Genomic DNA, 21884 nt, shown 5'->3' with positions numbered 1-21884 from the left:
AAGCCGAAAAAAGTACTGGCGTTTGAGAGAAGTGTATTTTTGAAATTGAAAATATACCTCTTAGATTATACTTAAAAAGACGTGTCATCTGTCGATGATATTTACCCCACCTATTTTCCCACAATTTGGGGGTTCCTTTGTGATACGGGCGATAGGATATCGATTGCAAGCGGTAGACAAACTTGGAAAAAAGATTAGGGGAAGAAAGATGCAAAAGAGACAGGAATAAGACGACATTTGCTAATATCTGTTAATGTAAGAAGCATAGATTAAAACATTTGCTTTAGTTTTCGATTTAGAAGAGAACACGTGTAAGGCTAACGCGCGTGAAGAAGACGTACGTTCTTATCAAGCGATTCATTGGTTTTGACAAGCTTACATACAGAATGCAAAAAGGACGAAGCTGGAAGGAGATCCAAAATGATGACGCTAGGTGATATCGACCAGGTGGAAAGGAACATTACGAAAGCGCCAGTTAAAGTGGCGAGAGTACTACACAAAATAATCTATGATCGAGAAGGTGATCGGCAGAACCGTAAGTATTTGAGGCAGTTCGAAGGATTCCCTTTCGAAGTCGATTCAGATGAGTATCAGGATAAAATATTATCTATCTAAAGAGATTTTGGAAATAATTTTAATAGCCATATGTAGTTTATTATGCCTTGATTATGCAGGAGCAAAGGAGGAAATAGCTTAAAAATAGGAAAAAATAGTTTAGAATAGTAGATAGGTTGCAGGATTTAGAATTAATCAGAGAAGCTTCTGAAAGAGAAGAAAACGACGAAGAAGATGACGATGAAGAAGATTCCAAACCTGATGAAATTAGAGAAGGAATATGGGAAGAAATAATCCCTTGGCAAGATTAGCGGAATGTCAGTTCTCATTTAGCTTTAGAGATGTTGAAAATTCAATCCGACAATTTGATGGAGAAACAGGTTATCAGTCCGTAAGTAGATAGATGAATTCAAGGATGTAGCAACACTGTTGAAATGGAACGAGATGCAAAAGTCGGTGTTTGGGAAAAAAATCACTCACTGGTAGCTAAGTTATATATACAAAATAAAACTAGTATCACGACTTGGAGGAAATCGAGAAAAGCGTTGATAGAAGAATTTGATGTCTGAAAGTAACTGATGCCGACCTTCATCACCAGCTGATCAGGAGAAGACGCAAGAAAGAAGAATCCATTAACAAGCAATACTTCCTTGTAATAAAAGAGATTGCGAGCAGAGCAAATATATCTGATGATTTACTGATTGACTACGTTATCGATGGAATAGACGATGAAAGCAATAATAAGTTTATCCTATATGGAGCCGAATCTATCAGAGAGTTTAAGATTAAGTTACGATATTATGAGAAGATATGAGAGAAAGCAGCAGCAAAGGATAAGAGTGCAACTGCCAAGAACAAAATTATAGAAAAGTTAAATAATGAAAGTCCAAATAAATCTAAAGATAAAGGTAAAATCAGCCACTGTTGTCAACTGTGAAACTGATCACAAATCAGCTGACTGTAAAAATAAAGGTAAGGGTTGGAAGTGCTTAAAATGTAACAAGTTTGCCTTTGGATATATTGTCACTGAATGCGGTAAACCATGAAGTACGAAGGACGACCCTAATATTCCAGTCAACAATGTGCTAGTACAATTGAAACGGATGAGAATAACAGTGATAATAAATAATAAAGATGTCAAAGCTCTTGTTGATATGGGATCACAGCCGAATTTGATCAGGAATGATTTTATCAAGATATAAGAAAACCGGAACTCTGGAAGACTGACCTCCAATTACATAGTTTTGGACAAAGCAATATTATACCGAAAGGATATTTTATCCTCATCTCATAATTGACGGGGATGACTTTGAGACCAAATTCTAGTGAATGATACGATAAAGTTTCCGGCGATGATTGGTAATGATCTGTTAGAAAAAGTTGAATTAATCGTTAACAGTAACGGAGTGCAAATAATCAAGTCAAACTTGAACAAAAAAGTATCCACAGTCATTGTCAACGTCGTTGAAAAGTCGATATTAGACATTGTTATGATGTAAGCAACAACATTAGGCAGAAAGTAGAGAAAGTAATTAGCAAATATGAGCCAAATAAAGCTAAAAGTATAGAAGTCGAGAAGTCGGTTATTAAAAATCAAGGACGAAGAACCTATCTCTCTATTGTAGTCCGAGACGAATGTCACCATCTGAGAAAAAGATACTGGATGAACAAGTCGAAGAATGGATTGAAAAGAAGATAGTGGAGCCATGTATTTCCGAATATGCAAGTCTTGTGGTGATAACATGGAAGAAAAATCTAACATCAAAAAATATGTATTGATTATCGTCGCCTGAACAAAAAATCTACAAAGATCGATATCCATTGCCATTAATTGAGGACCTAATGTACAAGCTACAAAATGCTAAAGTATTTTCGATATTGGACTTAAAAAATGATTTTTCCATGTTCCGGTAGCCCTAGACAGCAGAAAATATACTGCATTTGTGACACCAAGTGAACAATATTGGTTTTTGAACGCCGATGGGATTAAATATTGCATCACATGTTTTCCAAAAATACATTTATATGGTTTTCCGATCATTCGTACAACAAGATATAATATTGATCTATATGGATGACATCATAATTCTGGCTTCTAATTAAATGGACGCACTGGAACGATTAAAAATTTGAAAACTGCTAATGAATACGGACTAGAACTTAACCTAAAGAAATTAAAGCTGTTGAAAAGACGAATTGAGTTTCTGGATTATATAATCAAAAATGGATCAATTTCTCCGTCACCTGATAACACAGTTATTGTTAAATTCCCAGAGCCTAAGAACTATAAGCAAGTACAAAGCTTTTTGGGGCTCACTGGAGATTTCAGAAAATTTATATCGGGATATTCAGTCATTGCAAAACCTCTAAGTGATTTACTTCGAAAAGATACAAAATTTCGGTTTGAACGGGAATAACGGATTGCTTTTAATAAATTAAAAGAGTGTTTGTTTGAAAAATCAGTTCTATAAATTTATCACTCGGATTACGAAACAAAACTGCACACGGACGCGAATAAATACGAATATGGAGCGATATTATCCTACAAACCAGATGATGATGCATTCCCGTATTATATGAGTAAGAAGACCCCAACAGAATCTAAATATAATAGTTATGATCTGGAAATACTGTAATAACGGTTGTAATAACGGCTTTGAAGAAATTTCGGGTATATTTGCCCAGAATCAAGTTTGATATCATTATCGATTGTTCAGCATTTCAGCATACAATGAATAAAAAAGATGTGATCCCAAGGATCACTAGATGGGCATTAATGCTCGAATAATTCGATTATATCATCAAACATCATGCTAGATCGAAGATGTAACATATCGAAACTTTAAGTAGCTATCCGGTATTATATGTTGTATCAAATGAATTAACTGTTCGTATAAAACGTGCGCAATGTGAAGATGAAAAAATTAAGGTTATTATGAAATTTATAAAAAAAAGGAGAATATGAAGACTATATCCATCTATATCCATCAAGACTATATCGACGGAATTCTGTTTAAACTCGTACTTGGAAATGATTTATTAGTAATTCCGAAAAGAATGGAAACCGAAATCATCAAGAATGTTCATAAGAAAAGAGATTTCTCAGTGAAGAAAATGGAAGAAAACAAGATTATTATATATCGAATATAAATATTAAATATTAAGATTGCTCGTATTATCGACAATCGCTGTATTAAATGCATTATAAATAACAGAAAAGCCGGAAAGAAACAAGATATGCTACATCCACTCTTTAAAGAAAGTTTACCTTTTTACACTTATTGTGTTGATCACGTTGGTCCCATGCAGTCAACCAATAAAGAATATAATTATCTTTTTATTATGGTGGATACTTTTACAAAATTTGTCTGGCTGTATCTCGTCAAATCAATCACCAGTTGGGAAGTAATAAGCAAAGATACAAAAGGCTTTTGGCAACTCATCACAGATAGTAGCTGATCGCGGAACAGCTTTTATCTTCCAGAAATTTACGGAATATTGTGCCAATAAAAAACTCAAACTAAAGTTTGTCACGACGGGTCAGTCCCGAGTAAACGGACAAGTAAAAAGAGTCAACGTCATAATCGTATAAGTTTTATTCAAACTATCTTCAGAAAATCCGGCGAAATAATATCAGCATGTAACAGCAATTTTAGAGGTATTAATTCTACTCATCAACGGAGCATTAAGAGATTCCCGTTTGAGCTAATGATCGGTACTCGAATGCGATAAAACAGATTGTAAGATAGTTGAGCTATTGAAAGAAGAAGCCATAAAACAAATGGACGCTGAGTGAGAGTCATGGCACGAAGAAGCTCGAGACTAAATCCTAAAGGTTCAAGATGAAAATTAGAAAAAATTTTAATAAATTTTGAGCCATTCAGCATCAAGTCGGAACTTAGTCGCCATCAAACGTACCCAATTTGAACCTGGGCTTCAGTTGAAACCAAAATATTTAGGATCTTATTGAATAATGAAAGTCAAGGCTAACACGTATGACGTGAGACGAGAAAGGATCATGAGGGTCCCATAAACACCACTACTTATGCTGAATACATTAAATAATGGAAAAATTTCGAGTTGTCATCCGAGACGGATGATTCGCAGGAGGGCCGAATGGATACCGAATCCGCGTCGCGGAACGCAGAGATGGCGAAAAAGAGAAGGAAAAAGAGGACGCGCAGGAGGTAAGGAAAAGAGAGTTGGGAAAAAGAGAAAATAACGGTACTGCCGTTTGAGAGAAGTAGAGTGGCACCCTTTTGACCACGTTAATATTGACCATAGTCCCAATTGACTACGATGCGATTGATCACGTAATTGCCCACCGTCCCGATTGACCACCGTCCCGACTGACCACCTTCCCGATTGACCACGGTCCCGATTGACGTCCGTCCAGATTGGCTATTTTGAAATTGATCATATTTAATGTACTGTTGTTATTACTGCGATTAATTATATTTATATTAATAATACTTTATATCAAGTAATATGTGTAGTCTACTTTAGTATGCGGGATATTCGTTTTCTCTTCTGCCGATCTTGCAGTAATAATAACCTTAAATCTTGGTAACATATAAAGAAGAATTTTCCAGATTATGAAATATATCAGATCGAGAGAATACATGTATATATGTATATTGTAATATATATGTATCATTGTATTGTTGACGTGTTATTCTAAACACGTTATTTGTGATAAATATCATCATATGCCTCGGTAGTTGAAAGGATAAGATGCCTGCCCGGTAAGCAGGAGATCCAGGTTCGATTCCTGGCTGGTATTTTTTCGCAAAATAATTACGAGTTTTCATGACTGGTTCGTGATCGGGCCCCGTCGTGACGCACACCCTCCCTTCTTATTCGGGGGCTCGAGTCATGCCTGATGCAATCTCTCCTGTCGTGCTTCAGGAGAATTATTTGTATATTTGCCAATGGCGTTGAAGGGTGTCGCCGCTGCAGTCCGACCTGCATCGAGAGAATAGGCATCATCTCTCTGGAGTACCGGTCGTGAAGATTCGAGAGAATACATGTATATATGTATATTGTAATATACGTATATACGAGGGTAGTCTGAAAAGTTTTGAGCCTTAACATGAAGATGACGTTACTCGTCAAAATCATTCTAGTACTACAATAGTATATGCTTTGAAAGATTTTTGTGAAAATTTCAGCCATTTTGGAAGTTGTTGTTTGACAGTCATTTGTGTCAGTCGATGTCAGCGTTTTTGTAAAAATGGAAAAAATTGAATATCGTGCCGTGCTTAACTTTTTACATTTGAAAGGCAATTCGCCTGCACAAATTAAAATCGAGTTGGACGCTGTTTATGGGGACTCTGCCCCATCATTTGCCACTGTAAAAAGATGGGCAGCTGAATTTAACGTGGTCGTATCAGCTTGGCTAATGATGAGCATTCGGGACGGCCAAAAACTGCGATCACCGTTGATAACATCGAAAATGTTCACCAAATGGTATTGGACGACCGTCGAATCAAGGTTAGAAAGATAGTAGAGGCTATGGGCATATCGAAAGAACGCGTTTGTCATATATTGACTGAAGAATTGGATATGCGCAAGCTATCCGCGCGTTGGGTGCCGATTTGCTCACTTTGGACCAAAAACGAATTCGAATGAACATTTCCAAGGCCCTGTTGGAGCGGTTCAAGCGAAACGAGTTAGATTTTTTGCGGCGATTCATAACTGTAGATGAAACTTGGATCCACCACTACACTCCAGAGACAAAAGAATAGTCAAAACAGTGGACTGCAAAGGGTGAACTTGCTCCGAAAAAGGTGAAGACGATTCCATCAGTTGGGAAGGTAATGGCGACTGTTTTTTGGGATAGTCACGGAATTGTATGTATCGACTATCTTGAAAAAACAATAACGGGAACGTATTACGCATCATTACTTGATAAACTGAAGACAGAAATTGCAAAACAACGGCCGCATTTGATAAAGAAGAAAATGCTATTCCATCAAGACAACGTACCTGCTCACACTTCAGCGGTCGCCATGGCCAAAATTCACGAACTGCACTTCTAATTGGTTGATCATCCACCGTATTCACCAGATCTGGCCCCCAGCGACTTTTTCCTGTTTCCTAAGCTTAAAGTTTCGCTTGGAGGACAGAGATTTTCATCGAACAAGGAGGTCATCGCATACGTAAACGCCTATTTTGCGGAGCAAGACGCCAACTACTATTTGGAAGGGTTAAAGAGGTTAGAGTATCGATGGGAAAAGTGTGTCGACTTAAAAGGAGATTATGTTGAAAAATAAAACTATATTTGACCGAAAAAATACTTGTTTTTATGTTAGATTCAAAACTTTTCAGATTACCTTCATATGTGTATCATTGTATTGTTGTCGTGTTATTCTAAACACGTTATTTGCGATAAATATCATCACATGTCTCGGTAGTCGAAGGGATAAAATGCCTGCCCGGTAAGCAGAAGTCCAGGTTCGATTCTTGGCTGAGGTGATATTTTTTCGCAAAATAATTAGGAGTTTTCATGACTGGTTCGTGGTCGGGCCCCGTCATGACGCACACCCTCCCTTCTTATTTACTATATAATTTTCATTATATCTATATTCATTATTTCGTGTAATGAATAATAATGTAGGTGTTTTATTTAAAAATAGTTATTCAAAAACTTATGTGGAATAGTATAATCGTGGACCTCGTTTCACCCCTAAGCATCGGAGGAATGGTGGGTAGACTTCGAAAACCTATGTGGAAACACGATCTTTTTCCCGACAGTACACATAGTCGTTGGCTATTCAGGATGTGCGCTATCAGGAAGAAATGATTTTTTCCCGATAGTATACATTATCTGATAAGTTAACAACAGTATATTGAATATGATCAATTTCAAAATAATCAATCTGGACAGTGGTCAGTCGGGAAGATGGTCAATCGGGACGGTGGTCAATTGTAACGTTGATCAATATCAACGTGGTCAATCGCAATGTGGCCAATCGCAACGTAGTCAATTGGGACTGTGGTCAATATTAACGTGGTCAAACGGGACGCTCCCGAAGAGAGAAAGAGGGTGAGAGATGCAAGAGGTAAATGAGAGTCAGGAAAAATCCGAAAAAAGTAACAGTACTGGCGTTTGAGAGAAGTGTACTATTATTGAAAATATACTCCTTAGATTATACTTAAAAAGACGTGTCATCTATCGATGATATTTACCTCACCTACTTTCCTACAAAAATTTATTGTTTATTGTGAATTGAAATTTATTGTTTCTCGTAGGACTTCATTATGAACAATCGAAAAGCAATAGTTCAAAGGTTTCTTCATATATTTTCAGAAGCTTTTTCTTTCACAGAGATAGAAATTATTCGTCTTTCGCAGAGCAACTGATGCAATATTGTTGCATTTAATGTATTTAAATTTGTTTATTTTTTCCATCGATACATTTTTCAGCAGTACATCTTTCAGCGACATATGAAATTATATTATTATTATTTTTGTGATAAAATATTCAACTTGTGTTACAAGAATACTATTTTCACGCAATTGCAATAATATTTTTTATTTTTTATAGCATGTAAGACCTTGAGTACAATGGAGGAAACATTAGGAATAAAAATAAATATTAAATTTTCGTAATAAAAATAAATATTAAATTTTCGTAAAAATTCAGAATAAAAATTAAACGTAATACACAATGAATACAAATAAGTATAAGTGTTCGTAGGTAGCTAGTTCCATCTTATATGAAGGAGTCATGTACCAAGGAAAGATTGGGTCGAATTCCGTTGTATTTGCAAAAATATGGTTTATTCATCACGCACACAATTAAAGATCGAGGAGAGCGATATGGCTTTCGGTAGCTTCAGCTGTCGAAAGACAGGGCGGTTCGCGCACGACACAGCGAAAATCTTCTCGCGTTAATCAACGGAGATCTTCGAGAATACGGCAACGAAATCGGAAATCTTATTATGACAAATGCGGCAACGATTACTAATTTCGTTCGGAATACGAAACGACGGTAAAGGCGATGCCGGAATGGAAAACGCTATCGAATTATCTAGCGATCCATGTCAATTAAGAGCAAGAAGCGAACGCGAGTCGTGCGCGACGAACAATGTTCTCTCGTCCTAATTTCGAGGGTCATAGAACTGAGCTACGTCGCGAATTCCGCGGAGCATGTGTTTACTGCGTGTACTCCATGCCAAGTACGCGTGATGTATACTTAGCTCGAACGTGCAATAGGCAATTCGCGAGACAAATATAAAGAATCTATAAATTCCAATTATGCTATTCTTAAACATATCGTCCGCTTCGAATGCATACATTCGAAATGGTTTCTAATACAACAATAACGGTAGCGTAATTTGACAATAGTTTTAATGCGACAATTAGGTACGATATAACATAATATGAATGTGATAAATTAATTTTAAATCGGAAGCTACAAAGAATACAATATGTCTAAGTTATAGAGCGCTTCCGTTAACGCTCGGTAATCGTCAAGATTCTCGGAAACGGCAGCGATTAAACGAGAATTAAGCGAAGCCTCGACATGACAGAGCATGGACATTTCTCCAAATGTGAGTGTATGAAGGCCAATATATCGTTTGAGATAATGTTTTACACTACGAACATCGGCTTCCCACAGGTCGCCGAAATGCGGTACTGCAGGAGGTAAAAAATGCCATGCCGTCCTATCAACTGCGAGACGATTTAAAAAATTTGGATCGCGAACTGCCTTGCTATATATCTTGGACAATTCTCGATCCGCACCATGAAAGGTAATTTTCTTATCCGAGTACATTGAGCGCGGCAACCCTCGGCGGTAATACGCGGCGAGAAAAGCGGACGAACTATATATCGCTAATAAGTTTTAAGTGAACGGCCTTGATTATTAAACATACGAATAATGCAATGAAGGCATTCTGCGACCTCGGCCTGGAGCAGTTCGGATCGCAATCGGTCCTGCATAATCAACGCCGCATGAGGCTTGAATTATGCGATTAACTCGAACATCTGATAGATAAAACCATTTGTTCAACAGGCTCTTTCGCGCACATGAAATGCATTTATATAAAACGGAATGAACGGTAGCGCGCGAGCGGAGGATCCGCTCAAAATTCACTCCGTAACGACATGAGCATGAGTTATGATCTGGCAACGTTCTCAAATGATGATGCTCGTTATGAGCGGATGCGAACGGAGAACGATGGGATTCTTCGTCGTCTCCGGGAGATTAACGTGTCGAAGTCTTCCTCCAAACGGAGGAGTCCGTCACTATCCAAATATGGATTGAGAAATGACAGCAAACTATTTTTTGATAGCGAGGACAGGCGAGACAAATATTAGGTGTACAAAAAAGTTCTGAGCTTTAGATTTCATACAACCGAAATAACAATTTAAATTTTATGTATCTTCCCGCTCTTTTGCGGTTTTAAAGCGTTGACATTTGGCCTTCTAAAATGCCATACGGTTTGGTGTTTGATGCACATAACCTCAAAAATCAGTAGTGTTCGATGGCAATAACAAAAGAGCATATTCGATTTTCTATCCACTTCGCGTTTCATTTGAAGAAAAATACTGCTGAAACCACTGCAATAATTTGTGCTGCATATGGAGAGAACGCTGTAAGTCATACTACATGTAAAAGATGGTACCAAAAATTTCGCCAAGGAGATTTCAGTCTTGAAGATGAACCGCGTGCTGGACGCCCTCAAAAGATTGAAACGGACGAATTGCAAGCACTGCTGGATATAAACTCTGCGCAAACTGAAAAGGAGCTTGCAGAACAGCTTGGCGTTACGCAGCAAACCATTTCTGTATGTTTACATACGATGGGAAAGGTTCAGAAGGAAGGCAGATGGGTTCCGCATGAATTGTCCGAAGACAACAAAAATCGTCAGCGTGACACTGCACTCACTTTGCTTTCAAAGTTCCGGAAAAAAGATTTTCTGCACAAAATCATTACAGGTGATGAAAAGTGGATTCTTTATGATAACCCTAAACGTAGAAAATCATAGATTGACCCTGGTCAACCTTCGACATCGACGTCAAAGCCCAATATCCACGCCAAGAAGGTTTTGCTCTGTATCTGGTGGGATTGGAAAGGTGTGTTGTATTACGAATTGTTACAACCGGGTGAAACAATCACGGCAGACCGCTACCAACAACAATTGACCAATTTGAGCGATGCATTAGAAGAAAAGAGACCATTTACTGGCCAAGGACGTCGTAAAGTGATCTTGCTTCATGACAATGCTCGACATGTTGCGAAAGCGACAGGACCATATCTTTGCGTTAGGCTGGGAACTTCTCCCGCACGCGGCGTATAGCCCAGACATGGCGCCTTCCGATTACTACCTATTCCGATCGCTGCAGCATCATTTGGCTGATACACATTTCGTGAGATTTGAAAATGCATGAAGAGCTTTGAAAATGCATTGATGACTTTATCGCTTCGAAGCCGGTGAGCTTCTCTCATCAAGGAATTTGCAAGCTACCCGAAAGATGGCAAAAGGTCGTTGATGCAAACGGAGAATATTTCGCTGATTAATATTTTTTTGTTTGGTTTTGAATAAAGATTGAATTTTACAAAAAAAAGCTCAGAACTTTTTTGTACACCTAATATAAAGAATCTACGAATTTCAATTATCCTATTCCTAAACAATAAGATATTACTATATTTTATATTTATTTATTTTATATTCATTGTGTGTTATATTTAATTTTTATTCCGAATTTTCATTTCCAAAATTTAATATTTATTTCTATTCCTAATATTTGCTCCATTGTGCGCAGGCCTTTATTCTTACAGATATTTATTCTGTGATAACATCACACACACACGTACTCATACACGCACACACGCATGCACTGTTATATGCGAGACGCAACGCAATGTTAAGGAATTGAGTAAAGAGAATGAACTGTCTTAAGATTGGACTTTTATTTAAGACACTTGATGAATCGAAACAAGGATGTTTTCACTTCAAGTTTCTGACAAGAACTGAATGTTATGTGCAAGACGGATCTTTATTCAAGATAGGTGATATTTTCGTTAATACAATAACCAATAATGCAACGCGTTTTTTATATGAAACATGGTGATTAGAATGGTTTTTTAAAAAGGAAATAACGTGAGAATTGAAAAATATATTGCGATGATTTGTTTGAAAAGGATTAGTAATAAAATTCGTAATTGGTTGAAGTGAAAGTTTGTCAAGATAATTATAAGGTCTTATTTGTTGAGGAAAAAAGGAAAAGACGTTTAAAATTATTTTAGTATCGGGACACTTAAAATCTACTCGACAAAAAAAAAAGAAGTAAGAGAAAAAAAGTTCTCGAATACCGAGTTGCGGCATGTAACAACACGCATACACGGAAGAGAGAGTGTGAAAGAAAGAGAGAAAGAAGAGTAGAGAGAGGAGAAAGAGAAGAGAGGAATTAATTAAGGTGGTTGCGGCAGCAGTAGCTTATTTTCTATTTTCGATGATCTGTAGAATTCATTCGGCTGGCCTAGAATTCTGGACTTTGCTATATGCAAATCTAGTACTTGTTGAAGGAGTTAGGTGTCCTACTGCTCGTACTGGATTCCGAGCTTACTTTTAACTAAAATCTGAGACATCTCTGCGAGATAGTTTACTATCCGAGTGTAATTGTCCTCTCGAGCTTTTTAAGAAATGAATTTTTGAAATAAAGAGATAAGAGCATTGAAGAGTGTCGCCGCTGCGGTCCGACTTGCATCCATCGAGAGAATAGGACCATCATCTCTTTAGAGTACCGGTCGGAAGGATTCGAGAATATACATGTGTGTGGTGTGTGTGTGGTGTGTGTGTGTGTGGTGTGTGTGTGTGTGTGTGTGGTGTGTGTGTGTGTGTGTGTGTGTGTGTGTGGTGTGTGTGGTGTGTGTGTGTGTGTGGGTGTGTGTGTGTGTGTATCATTGAATTGTTGACGTGTTATTCTAAACACGTTATTTGCGATAAATATCATCACATGCTTCTGTGGTCGAAAGGATAAGATGCCTGCCCGGTAAACAGGAGATCCAGGTTCGATTCCTGGCTGAAGTGATATTTTTCGCAAAATAATTGCGGATTTTTACGACTGGTTCGTGGTCGGGCCCCGTCATAGCACACGCCCTCCCTTCTTATCCTCTTTTTAAAACTTAGACTTAACTAAGATCACCAAGTATAATTATAAAGATAATAAAATGGATCAATGAATAAAATTTGGGCAGTAAGAACTTTTTATCAGGCTTACACAAATTATAAATTTCCAAAGTTTCAACCAAACTTGTCGAGACCTATTTTCCAAAAGATTTGGACGAGGTCTTTTTACGTATAGTTAGTAAATAAAATGAATAAAATATATAAGGCAACATTTAAGAATAAATAGGTACTAACAGATAGGCATACAAGCATGCATTATTATACATTTGATAAATCCAGTTTTAGTCTTATTGAGATCTATATCTAAGATAACATATAAAAATATTCTAAATTTTGAAAAACGAAGCAAAGATGAAGTTTTCTAAGAAAAGATTTTATACTCAATAAAACTTCTCTTATATACTTTATTAAAAACTTTTTAACAATGTTGATCAAAGTCTTTTAACAAATTTTAACTATATTTGAATTGCAGAGAAATGGTTCAAAAAGGATCAAAAGTAGTCATTCTCTTTGTACTGAGTGTGCATCTTTGATGACATATTGCTACATTACATTATAACGTATTTTAGGTTGAAGTGGAAAGAAGAAAAGAATCGATTACGGATTCACCACCGCAACAAATTGTAACAATTAATAGGCTATCATCTCCAATGTCAATAAATGGACTGAATACTGCTGACAAACCAAGAAAAGGATTACCATCATTTATCTGGGTTATAGGTATACTTTATTAACTGTGTGTACGTGCAAGCGCGCACATGTATACATGTTGAAATTCTAGAAAACATTCGTTCAATGTTTTTTCTATTACTTTTCTCATTTTGTGATAATGATAAATATAATAGAAACAGTTAGCTTTTTCATATTATATGACATTTTGTTTAATAATGCATATAATATTATCATATTAGGTGGACCAGGAAGTAATAAAACAACACTTTGTACTCAAGCTGTTCGTAATATGTCAGGTTGGCTGCATATAAGTATTGGAGAATTGTTAAGAACAATGGCATCATCTAATGTGATTGTAAATGACGCAATTGTTTCGGGTGAAATGGTTTCTCATGATATTGTAATACAACTTGTAGAACAACAGATTCTATTAAATCGAGATTCAGATGGTATTGTCATAGATGGATATCCAAGAGACTTAAATCAAGTACAGGAATTTGAGAGTAAGGTAAAATGCATCATATCTTAAAATCGCAAATTAAATTAATCAATAATTTGATTAATTTTATAACTTTTTATCTGTATCTATTAATTTTATAATTTATTGTGTATATTTCTATCATCGTTTAATATTAATAATTTATTATTGAATTGCGTTGTATTAATTATTAACAGTTTGGTCAAAAACCACCATTGATATTACTTGACTGTTCTAAATTGCAACTCGGAAGAGGAAGACTGGACGACAGTGTTTCAGCATTTAGAAAAAGATTGGAGCTTTTTCGCGAAATTTCTCTTCCTATGTTGAAAACACTGGACAGCGATAATCGATTAACAATTGTACGTATTAAATAACTGAATAAGGCATAAGAGAGATGAAGCATAATCCAATATTGAAATAAATATTTCAAAATATCAATTGTAAAAACAGACGTAAATCAAGCAAGTAAATGTAAACAAACACGAATAAATAACTTGCTTCAATACGAATACATATTATGAAATATTCGCTAATATAAATGAGTCTAAATATATATCGATAAATACATATATTTTATATATTGTTATAAATACATGTATTTTATATATTTCTTTTTCGAAAAAAAAACCATTCGCTGTACTCGTTAATATTTCTATAAATGTTCATTTATAATTGTTTGTTGATTATATGATTGTATGATTGATTTATCCTTAGTTGGTGTTAATTTTATAGTTTGTTTGAAAGAAATCTAACTTATGAAAAGAAAAATTCATGGTATATTATAAAAAATTTATTTTTTCGTGTAATTACATTTACTGTATTTAATTAATTAGTATCAAATTATAAATTATTAATTATAAATAATTAGTATCAAATTTATTTAGAATCAATTAAATATCCACATTAAATAAGTATTTTGGAAAATGTTAAAAAATGTATTAAAAATGTATTAAATGTATTAAATGTATTAAAAAAAATATGTTAAAAAAGTTGAAATTATTTTGTTTTTCAAAAACATTGCATAAAATCAGTTATTTTATATAAAATTTTTCAATTTAAACTTATAAAAGTTTATTTTTAGAAAATGTAATGAAAAGGTATAAATGTTTTTTATAAGCATACAAACAAATTTTTATATTTATAGTATTAGAATTAGATAACTTTTCTATTTATTAAATATACAAATTAAATAATTCTTTTTTATACTGAAGATTATATTTGTGATCATATGCATAAAGATATTAGGTTGTCGAAAAAGTTCGTGCCGTTTCTCCGATAAATGGCCTTTTTTTTTTTTTTATCAAAGGCAGGGGAAATGCATTTACGCACACCTAGGGAGCAACCGTTCCCCCTAGGTAGTGTGGGACTCCGTTAAGCGGAAATACCCATTAAAACCTCTCCTTACATACACATGACATCACGACATTAAACCGATAAATGGCCTTGGCAATATAAATAATAATGATATGAAGTAAATTGATATAACTTTTATATATCATTTGAAAGAGGACATTGCTTAACATTTTAAAATATTTTGATTGCACAGAGTTGCGTTGTGTGTATTGCAATCATGTAAAGATGGACTACAAAAAAGAACATTTTCGGCACATTTTATTATACGTATTATCATCAGAAAGGCAAAAACGCTGCGGATGCTCGTCGAAAGACATGTACTATGTATGGGGAAAATGCCATTAGTGAATATACAAATCGAAAGTGATACGCGTGTTTCCATTTGGGAAATTTGAATGTGACCGATGCTGCTCATTTTAGATGATCATCTAAAATGGATGTCGATGATCAATTCTTGGTGTCGAATGATATCACGTGAGAGATCGCAGAACGTTTAAATATACACCATTCAACCGTCGCCGACCACTTGAAACGCTTAGAGATGATGAACAAGACCGATGTTTGGGTGCCACATAAGTTGACTGAGCGGAATCTCATCGAATTTTCACATGTGACTTGTTGCTAAAGCGTTACCAATTCGATAATTTCCTGAAGCGCATGGTTACTGGGAATAAGAAATGAATTTTATACGAAATTGTCCTGCGAAAACGGTCATGGCAAACATGTGACGAGCCGGTCCAAACCATGGCCAAAGCTGGTTTGCATCCGAAAAAGTGCTATTATCGATTTGGTGGGATTATCATGGAGTAATTTATTACGAGCTGCACCCGCAAGATCAGACTGTAATTCTTATAAATACTGTGTCCAATTAGAGAAACTGAAGCGCGTTATTGCAGAAAAGCGGCCGGTATTGCTGAACAGAAAAGGTGTTGCGTTTCATGATAACGTGAAACCACATACATCTTTACAGACTCGTCAAAAACTTTTATGCTTAGGTTGGAATGTTTTGCCACATCCACCACATTTTCCCGATATTGCTCCATCGGATATCGCATTTGTTTCGCACTTTACAGAATAATCTTCAGGGAAAATCATTCATTTCTGTAGAGAACGTCAAAAAGCACCTGGACAACTTTTTTGCTCAGAAGTTCCAGAAGTTTTATCAGAAGGGAATTATGGAATTGCCGGCACGATGGCAACAAATCATCGATCAAAATGGAGAATATATCATGGATTGAATAAACGTTTCAATGTCTCAATTTGATGTCTAATTTTCACTTCCAAACGACACAACCTTTTCCGACAACCTAATATTTTTATTTTGTATATTTATAATCAAATGTAAAATAGTTGAAAAACTGCTACGAAAAGATAAAGATGATGTACGATAAAAGTGTAAAATAACGTTTAGGTATACAATAAACATTAATATACAAAAACATTAAGGAAATAAAAAGAAGATTTATCTAAAACACAAGGTAGCCCAAACAAAACAGTTTATATATATTTTTTCGAAATAAATTAAAAATAATAAAATTCATCAGATCATAAAATTTTTTTTTTAGATATTTCCTTTTATACCTATTGATTCATCTTATTATTCGATATAAAGAAGTAAGATAATATAAAAAATGAATATTTTAGAATATATTTTATATTTTATTAAAAATGTGCTTAAATAAAATACAAAATAATTTCTACATTAACAATTTCTAAGTAGAGTTTTCTAATAGTTTTTAGAACAAAAAAAGAAACATTGATCAATACACTAAAAAATATAAATATTTCATTTAAAATAAAATTATCTACTGTTGTTTTTCTAGAAATCTAGTAGAAATGTCTTATAGATATAAAAAGATCTCAATGAATTTTCAAATATCCACAAACATTTTTGTTATTATTTCTAATAGGTTTCAAAAGATAGCTAGTAGCATTTTTTTAAGCTATTTTTTTAAAACAGTTTCATTTTTTGGAAAATACATTATAGTTAACACGTCATAATTATAATATATTTTTATAATAATAATAATTGTAAATTGTAAATTGTTAATTGTAAATTTCAAATCTTGTGAAATAAATACGTATTTTCTTAATACTGATTGATTTACCTTATTGTTCTGTTACATTCCAAATAGGTGGATGGCGATACAGATGTACCTAGTGTACAGCAGGATTTTGCTATTGCATTGTATCAATTAATGCGTCTAACGCGCCGCAAAGAAGAACAAAGTCTACATAATCTAGATTCATCATTAATCAACGGTAACTCAAACAAAATACAGGCTCCGAATGAATATCAAAATGAACATGCTATTCCTAATGGCGTTGCTAAACCAATGGCCAACACTACGTCCAATCATATTGTAATTGATACAAAGAAGAACGGAATTATTTCTCGAGGTAATATAAATAATTATTACAATTATTTAACATATAAGATATATCTTTTTATTTCCAGATTTCTATTTTGTTTATTTAAAATCTTCTTTTTTTTAATTTGGAGTTAATTTTTCACTTTAAATCTCAAACTAGATTTCTTTTTTTATATTATTATCTACTCTTCATATTTGTCATATGTAATCAAAAAGCATTAGACTCTATATATATATATATATAGAATTTATTTGATCCCTTCAGGATTACAAAAATTTATTTTATATATATATATATATATAAGGGTGTCTAAAAAAAATGGCCAAGCTGTCATATGCAGGTGGAACGGATTAAACTGAGTTGAAAAGTCCTGTACTATTTTACGATTTTCGCAATAGTTAACAAGTTATTAATTTATGAAGATAGTCAAATTGCAAGCGCACAATGAGATAGGACCGCCCATTGAGACACGTGTTTGTCATCGCTAGGCACGTGTGGAGTTGTTGATTGCAAACAGTATTGGCTACGCCAGAGATCGGCAAAACGCCAAAATTGAGCACGGGCACCCGCGAGCGCTCATGAGCGCTCGCCTGTTGTGCACATCTCAGGAGCATATCTAATATTTTTGTACCTTGGGATAAAGTTCCGCATTTCACACTTACAAAAATAGCGTTGCGTGTATATATGAACGATAGTGTAGTCTTAAACTACTAGTACTTGAATCTTTATAATATCATAAAATTTTTTTTATAACAGTTTAGCTAAACCGTTTAAAGATGAAATATGCAAAAATATATTGTAATATATATAGGACTTAAAATGCATAAATTCTTATGAATTCAACTTATATCTAATTAATTTTTTTTTATTAGTCAAATAAAGAAATATGCTCTAGTATGTTTTGATTGTCCTAATAATAATAATAATAAGCATTCATTATAGAAAAATTTTAATTAAAATGTTTATCTCTATTTTTAAATATTGTAAGTTGTCAAAATTTATGCTAAATCAAAAATTATATAATTAATACATTTAAATATGTTTAACGAAAATTTAAATATAACAAAATAAAACAATAATATAAACAATAACAATGTATTAAAATATAAACTTACAATACAACCATAAAATTATGAATATATATATATATCACGTTTAACTTAGTGCTTTAAAATTATATTTTTAAATCTAGAAGAATAGTCCTTTTTCTGCAAAGAAAACTTCCAACAATTTCAAAATAAACATCTAATATTAATCTGCTAAACGCTCAAAATAAAAGAAAAACAATAACTAAGCAAGAGTATAATCAAATTGTCTCTTGTCTAGAACAGTCAGACACATTTGCAATCTTATAATTTAATTTTGTAATGGATAATCAAAGGAAAAGAACCTTAAGTTCAAGTTCGGACAGTTCTTCATGAGAAGAGAAGTGGTTCATAATGAAGCATGATAAAACGCAATGTTTGATCTGTGGAACCATTATGAATTCAAAGAAATATAATGTCGGAAGACATTACAACATAAAACATGGAGCCACAAGATAGAAGAATCGGAGCGAATTCAACTTTTGTATGATTTAAAATCAGCTGTTTCCAATAATAAAATAATTTTCATAATATACATACTATTATAATATAAAATATGCATTTTTTACTGTAATCAGTTTTAATTTAATTCATTATATTTAATTATACCTGATAAAAAATTTTTCGTATAAGAACATATGTATATATGTATACGTATATGCATATAAACATGTATAAATATATATAAATATATTAGGTGTACAAAAAAGTTCTGAGCTTTAGATTTCATACAACCGAAATAACAATTTAAATTTTATATATCTTCCCGCCCTTTTGCGGTTTTAAAGCGTTGATATTTGGCCTTCTAAAATGCCATACGGTTTGGCGTTTGATGCACATAACTTCAAAAATCAATAGTGTTCACGATGGCAATAACAAAAGAGCATATTCGATTTTCCATCCACTTCGCGTTTCATCTGAAGAAAAATGTTGCTGAAGCCACTGCAATGATTTGTGCTGCATATGGAGAGAACGCTGTAAGTCATACTACATGTAAAAGATGGTATCAAAAATTTCGCCAAGGAGATTTCAGTCTTGAAGATGAATCGCGTGCTGGATGCCCTCAAAAGATTGAAACGGACGAATTGCAAGCACTGCTGGATATAAACTCTGCGCAAACTGAAAAGGAGCTTGCAGGACAGCTTGGCGTTACGCAGCAAACCATTTTCGTACGTTTACATACAATGGGAAAGGTTCAGAAGGAAAGCAGATGGATTCCGCATGAATTGTCCGAAGACAACAAAAATCGTCGGCGTGACACTGCACTCACTTTGCTTTCAAAGTTCCGGAAAAAAGATTTTCTGCACAAAATCATTACAGGCGATGAAAAGTGGATTCTTTATGATAACCCTAAACGTAGAAAATCATGGGTTGACCCTGGTCAACCTTCGACATCGATGCCAAAATTCAATATCCACGCCATGAAGGTTTTGCTCTGGTATCTGGTGGGATTGGAAAGGTGTGTTGTATTACGAGTTGTTATAACCGGGTGAAACAATCACGGCAGACCGCTACCAACACACAATTGACCAATTTGAGCGATGCATTAGAAGAAAAGAGGCCATTTACTGGCCAAAGACGTCGTAAAATGATCTTGCTTCATGACAATGCTCGACCACATGTTGCGAAAGCGACTTAGGATCATATCTTTGCGTTAGACTGGGAACTTCTCCCGCACGCGACGTATTGCCCAGACATGGCGCCTTCCGATTATTACCTATTCCGGTCGCTGCAGCATCATTTGGCTGATACACATTTTGTGAGATTTGAAGAGATACGAAAATGCATTGATGACTTATCGCTTCGAAGCCGGCGAGCTTCTATTATCAATTCGCAAGCTACCCGAAATATGGCAAAAGGTCGTTGATGCAAACGAAGAATATTTCGTTGATTAATATTTTTTTGTTTGTTTTTGAATAAAGATTGAATTTTACAAAAAAAAGCTCAGAACTTTTTTGTACACCTAATAATATCGGAAAACTATGAATCAAATACTAATTAAATGTTATAAGAGTTGTTTATTTAATATTATTGTAAGAAATGTTTATTTAAAATTAAATTAAAATTAACTTAATTTATGGATCGATCAATTTCAATCTCGACAGTTATTGCATTTTTCAAATTTATTATCTGTTGCCATGCACATTCAAGATAAGCAATATGAAGAATATATAAATTCACTTCAATTATTACATAATGAATTCGATTGTCGGTTTAGGGAAATGCATGTTTTAAAAGAAGACTTACTTATTTTTATGACATCTTTTACTGTTGATATTAATATTGTTCCTGCAGGTATACAATTAGAATTAATAGATTTAAAATGTGACACTGCTCTTAAAAATCGTTTTGGTACAATTACTGACATCGTACAATTTTATTCATATATATCTCAAGAACGTTTTCCTCGACTACATGCTCATGCTGCAAAAATAATGAGTATGTTCGGTTCTATATATTCATGTGAACAATTATTTTCTATTATGAAATTAAATAAATCGCGATTAAACGAACAGATTCACATTTAAATGCAATAATTCGTTTAAGTTGTGCGATAACACCTGATATATCGTATATAATATCGGAAAACTGAATATGAATCAAATATTAATTAAATGTTATAAGAGTTGCTTATTTAATATTATTGTAAGAATGGTTTATTTAAAATATAGATAGTTATTAATTTGCTAATTCTGGGTCTGAATTTGTGCAACACAATATTTTTTTACTCCTTGAATAGCACGTTCAACGAACAGACGTTCCTGTTATCCTCTCTCTTCACTTTATTGCGTCTAGCCGCCTAACGCTAGCCCCAGCGCGCTCGACTATTGCCCGCGGGCATTGAGCATCCGCGAGCAGTGCTCACTTGCCGATCCCTGGGCTACACTTTCATCAACACATGTTACGTGCGTCTAGCGTGCTCCACGCATTCTTAGCAACAGCGAATGCGTGTCTCAATGAGCAGTTTTATCTCATCACGTGCTTGCAATTTGACTATTTTTTAAAATTAATAACTCGTTAATTATTGTGAAAATCGCACATAGTACAGGACTTTTCAATTTTTGGGACACACACACACACACACACACACACACACACACCACACACACACACACACACACACACACGCACGCACGCACGCACGCACGCACGCACGCACGCACGCACGCACGCACGCACGCACGCACGCACGCACGCACGCACGCACGCACGCACGCACGC

General features: G+C 34.6%; 1 protein-coding gene across 17 annotated transcripts in view; it reads left to right on the top strand.

Moving 5' to 3' along the window:
- LOC105427286 (adenylate kinase isoenzyme 5) overlaps window positions 1-21884 on the top strand; it is a 308338-nt gene that overhangs the window by 280436 nt on the left and 6018 nt on the right. For all 17 annotated transcript variants that reach the window (XM_089080917.1, XM_089080915.1, XM_089080914.1 and 14 more), the window contains 4 exons: window positions 13268-13418; window positions 13610-13878; window positions 14046-14210; window positions 17340-17604. In XM_089080917.1, coding sequence (XP_088937043.1) covers window positions 13268-13418; window positions 13610-13878; window positions 14046-14210; window positions 17340-17604 — 850 coding nt within the window. The remainder of the gene's footprint in view (window positions 1-13267; window positions 13419-13609; window positions 13879-14045; window positions 14211-17339; window positions 17605-21884) is intronic.

The sequence above is a fragment of the Pogonomyrmex barbatus genome, unplaced genomic scaffold, assembly GCF_055798465.1.
Source record: "Pogonomyrmex barbatus isolate J1 unplaced genomic scaffold, ASM5579846v1 scaffold4, whole genome shotgun sequence".
NCBI classification, from domain to species: Eukaryota; Metazoa; Arthropoda; class Insecta; order Hymenoptera; family Formicidae; genus Pogonomyrmex; species Pogonomyrmex barbatus.
Note: the sequence above shows the minus strand (reverse complement) of the source record. Positions and strands in the feature narration are given on the sequence as shown.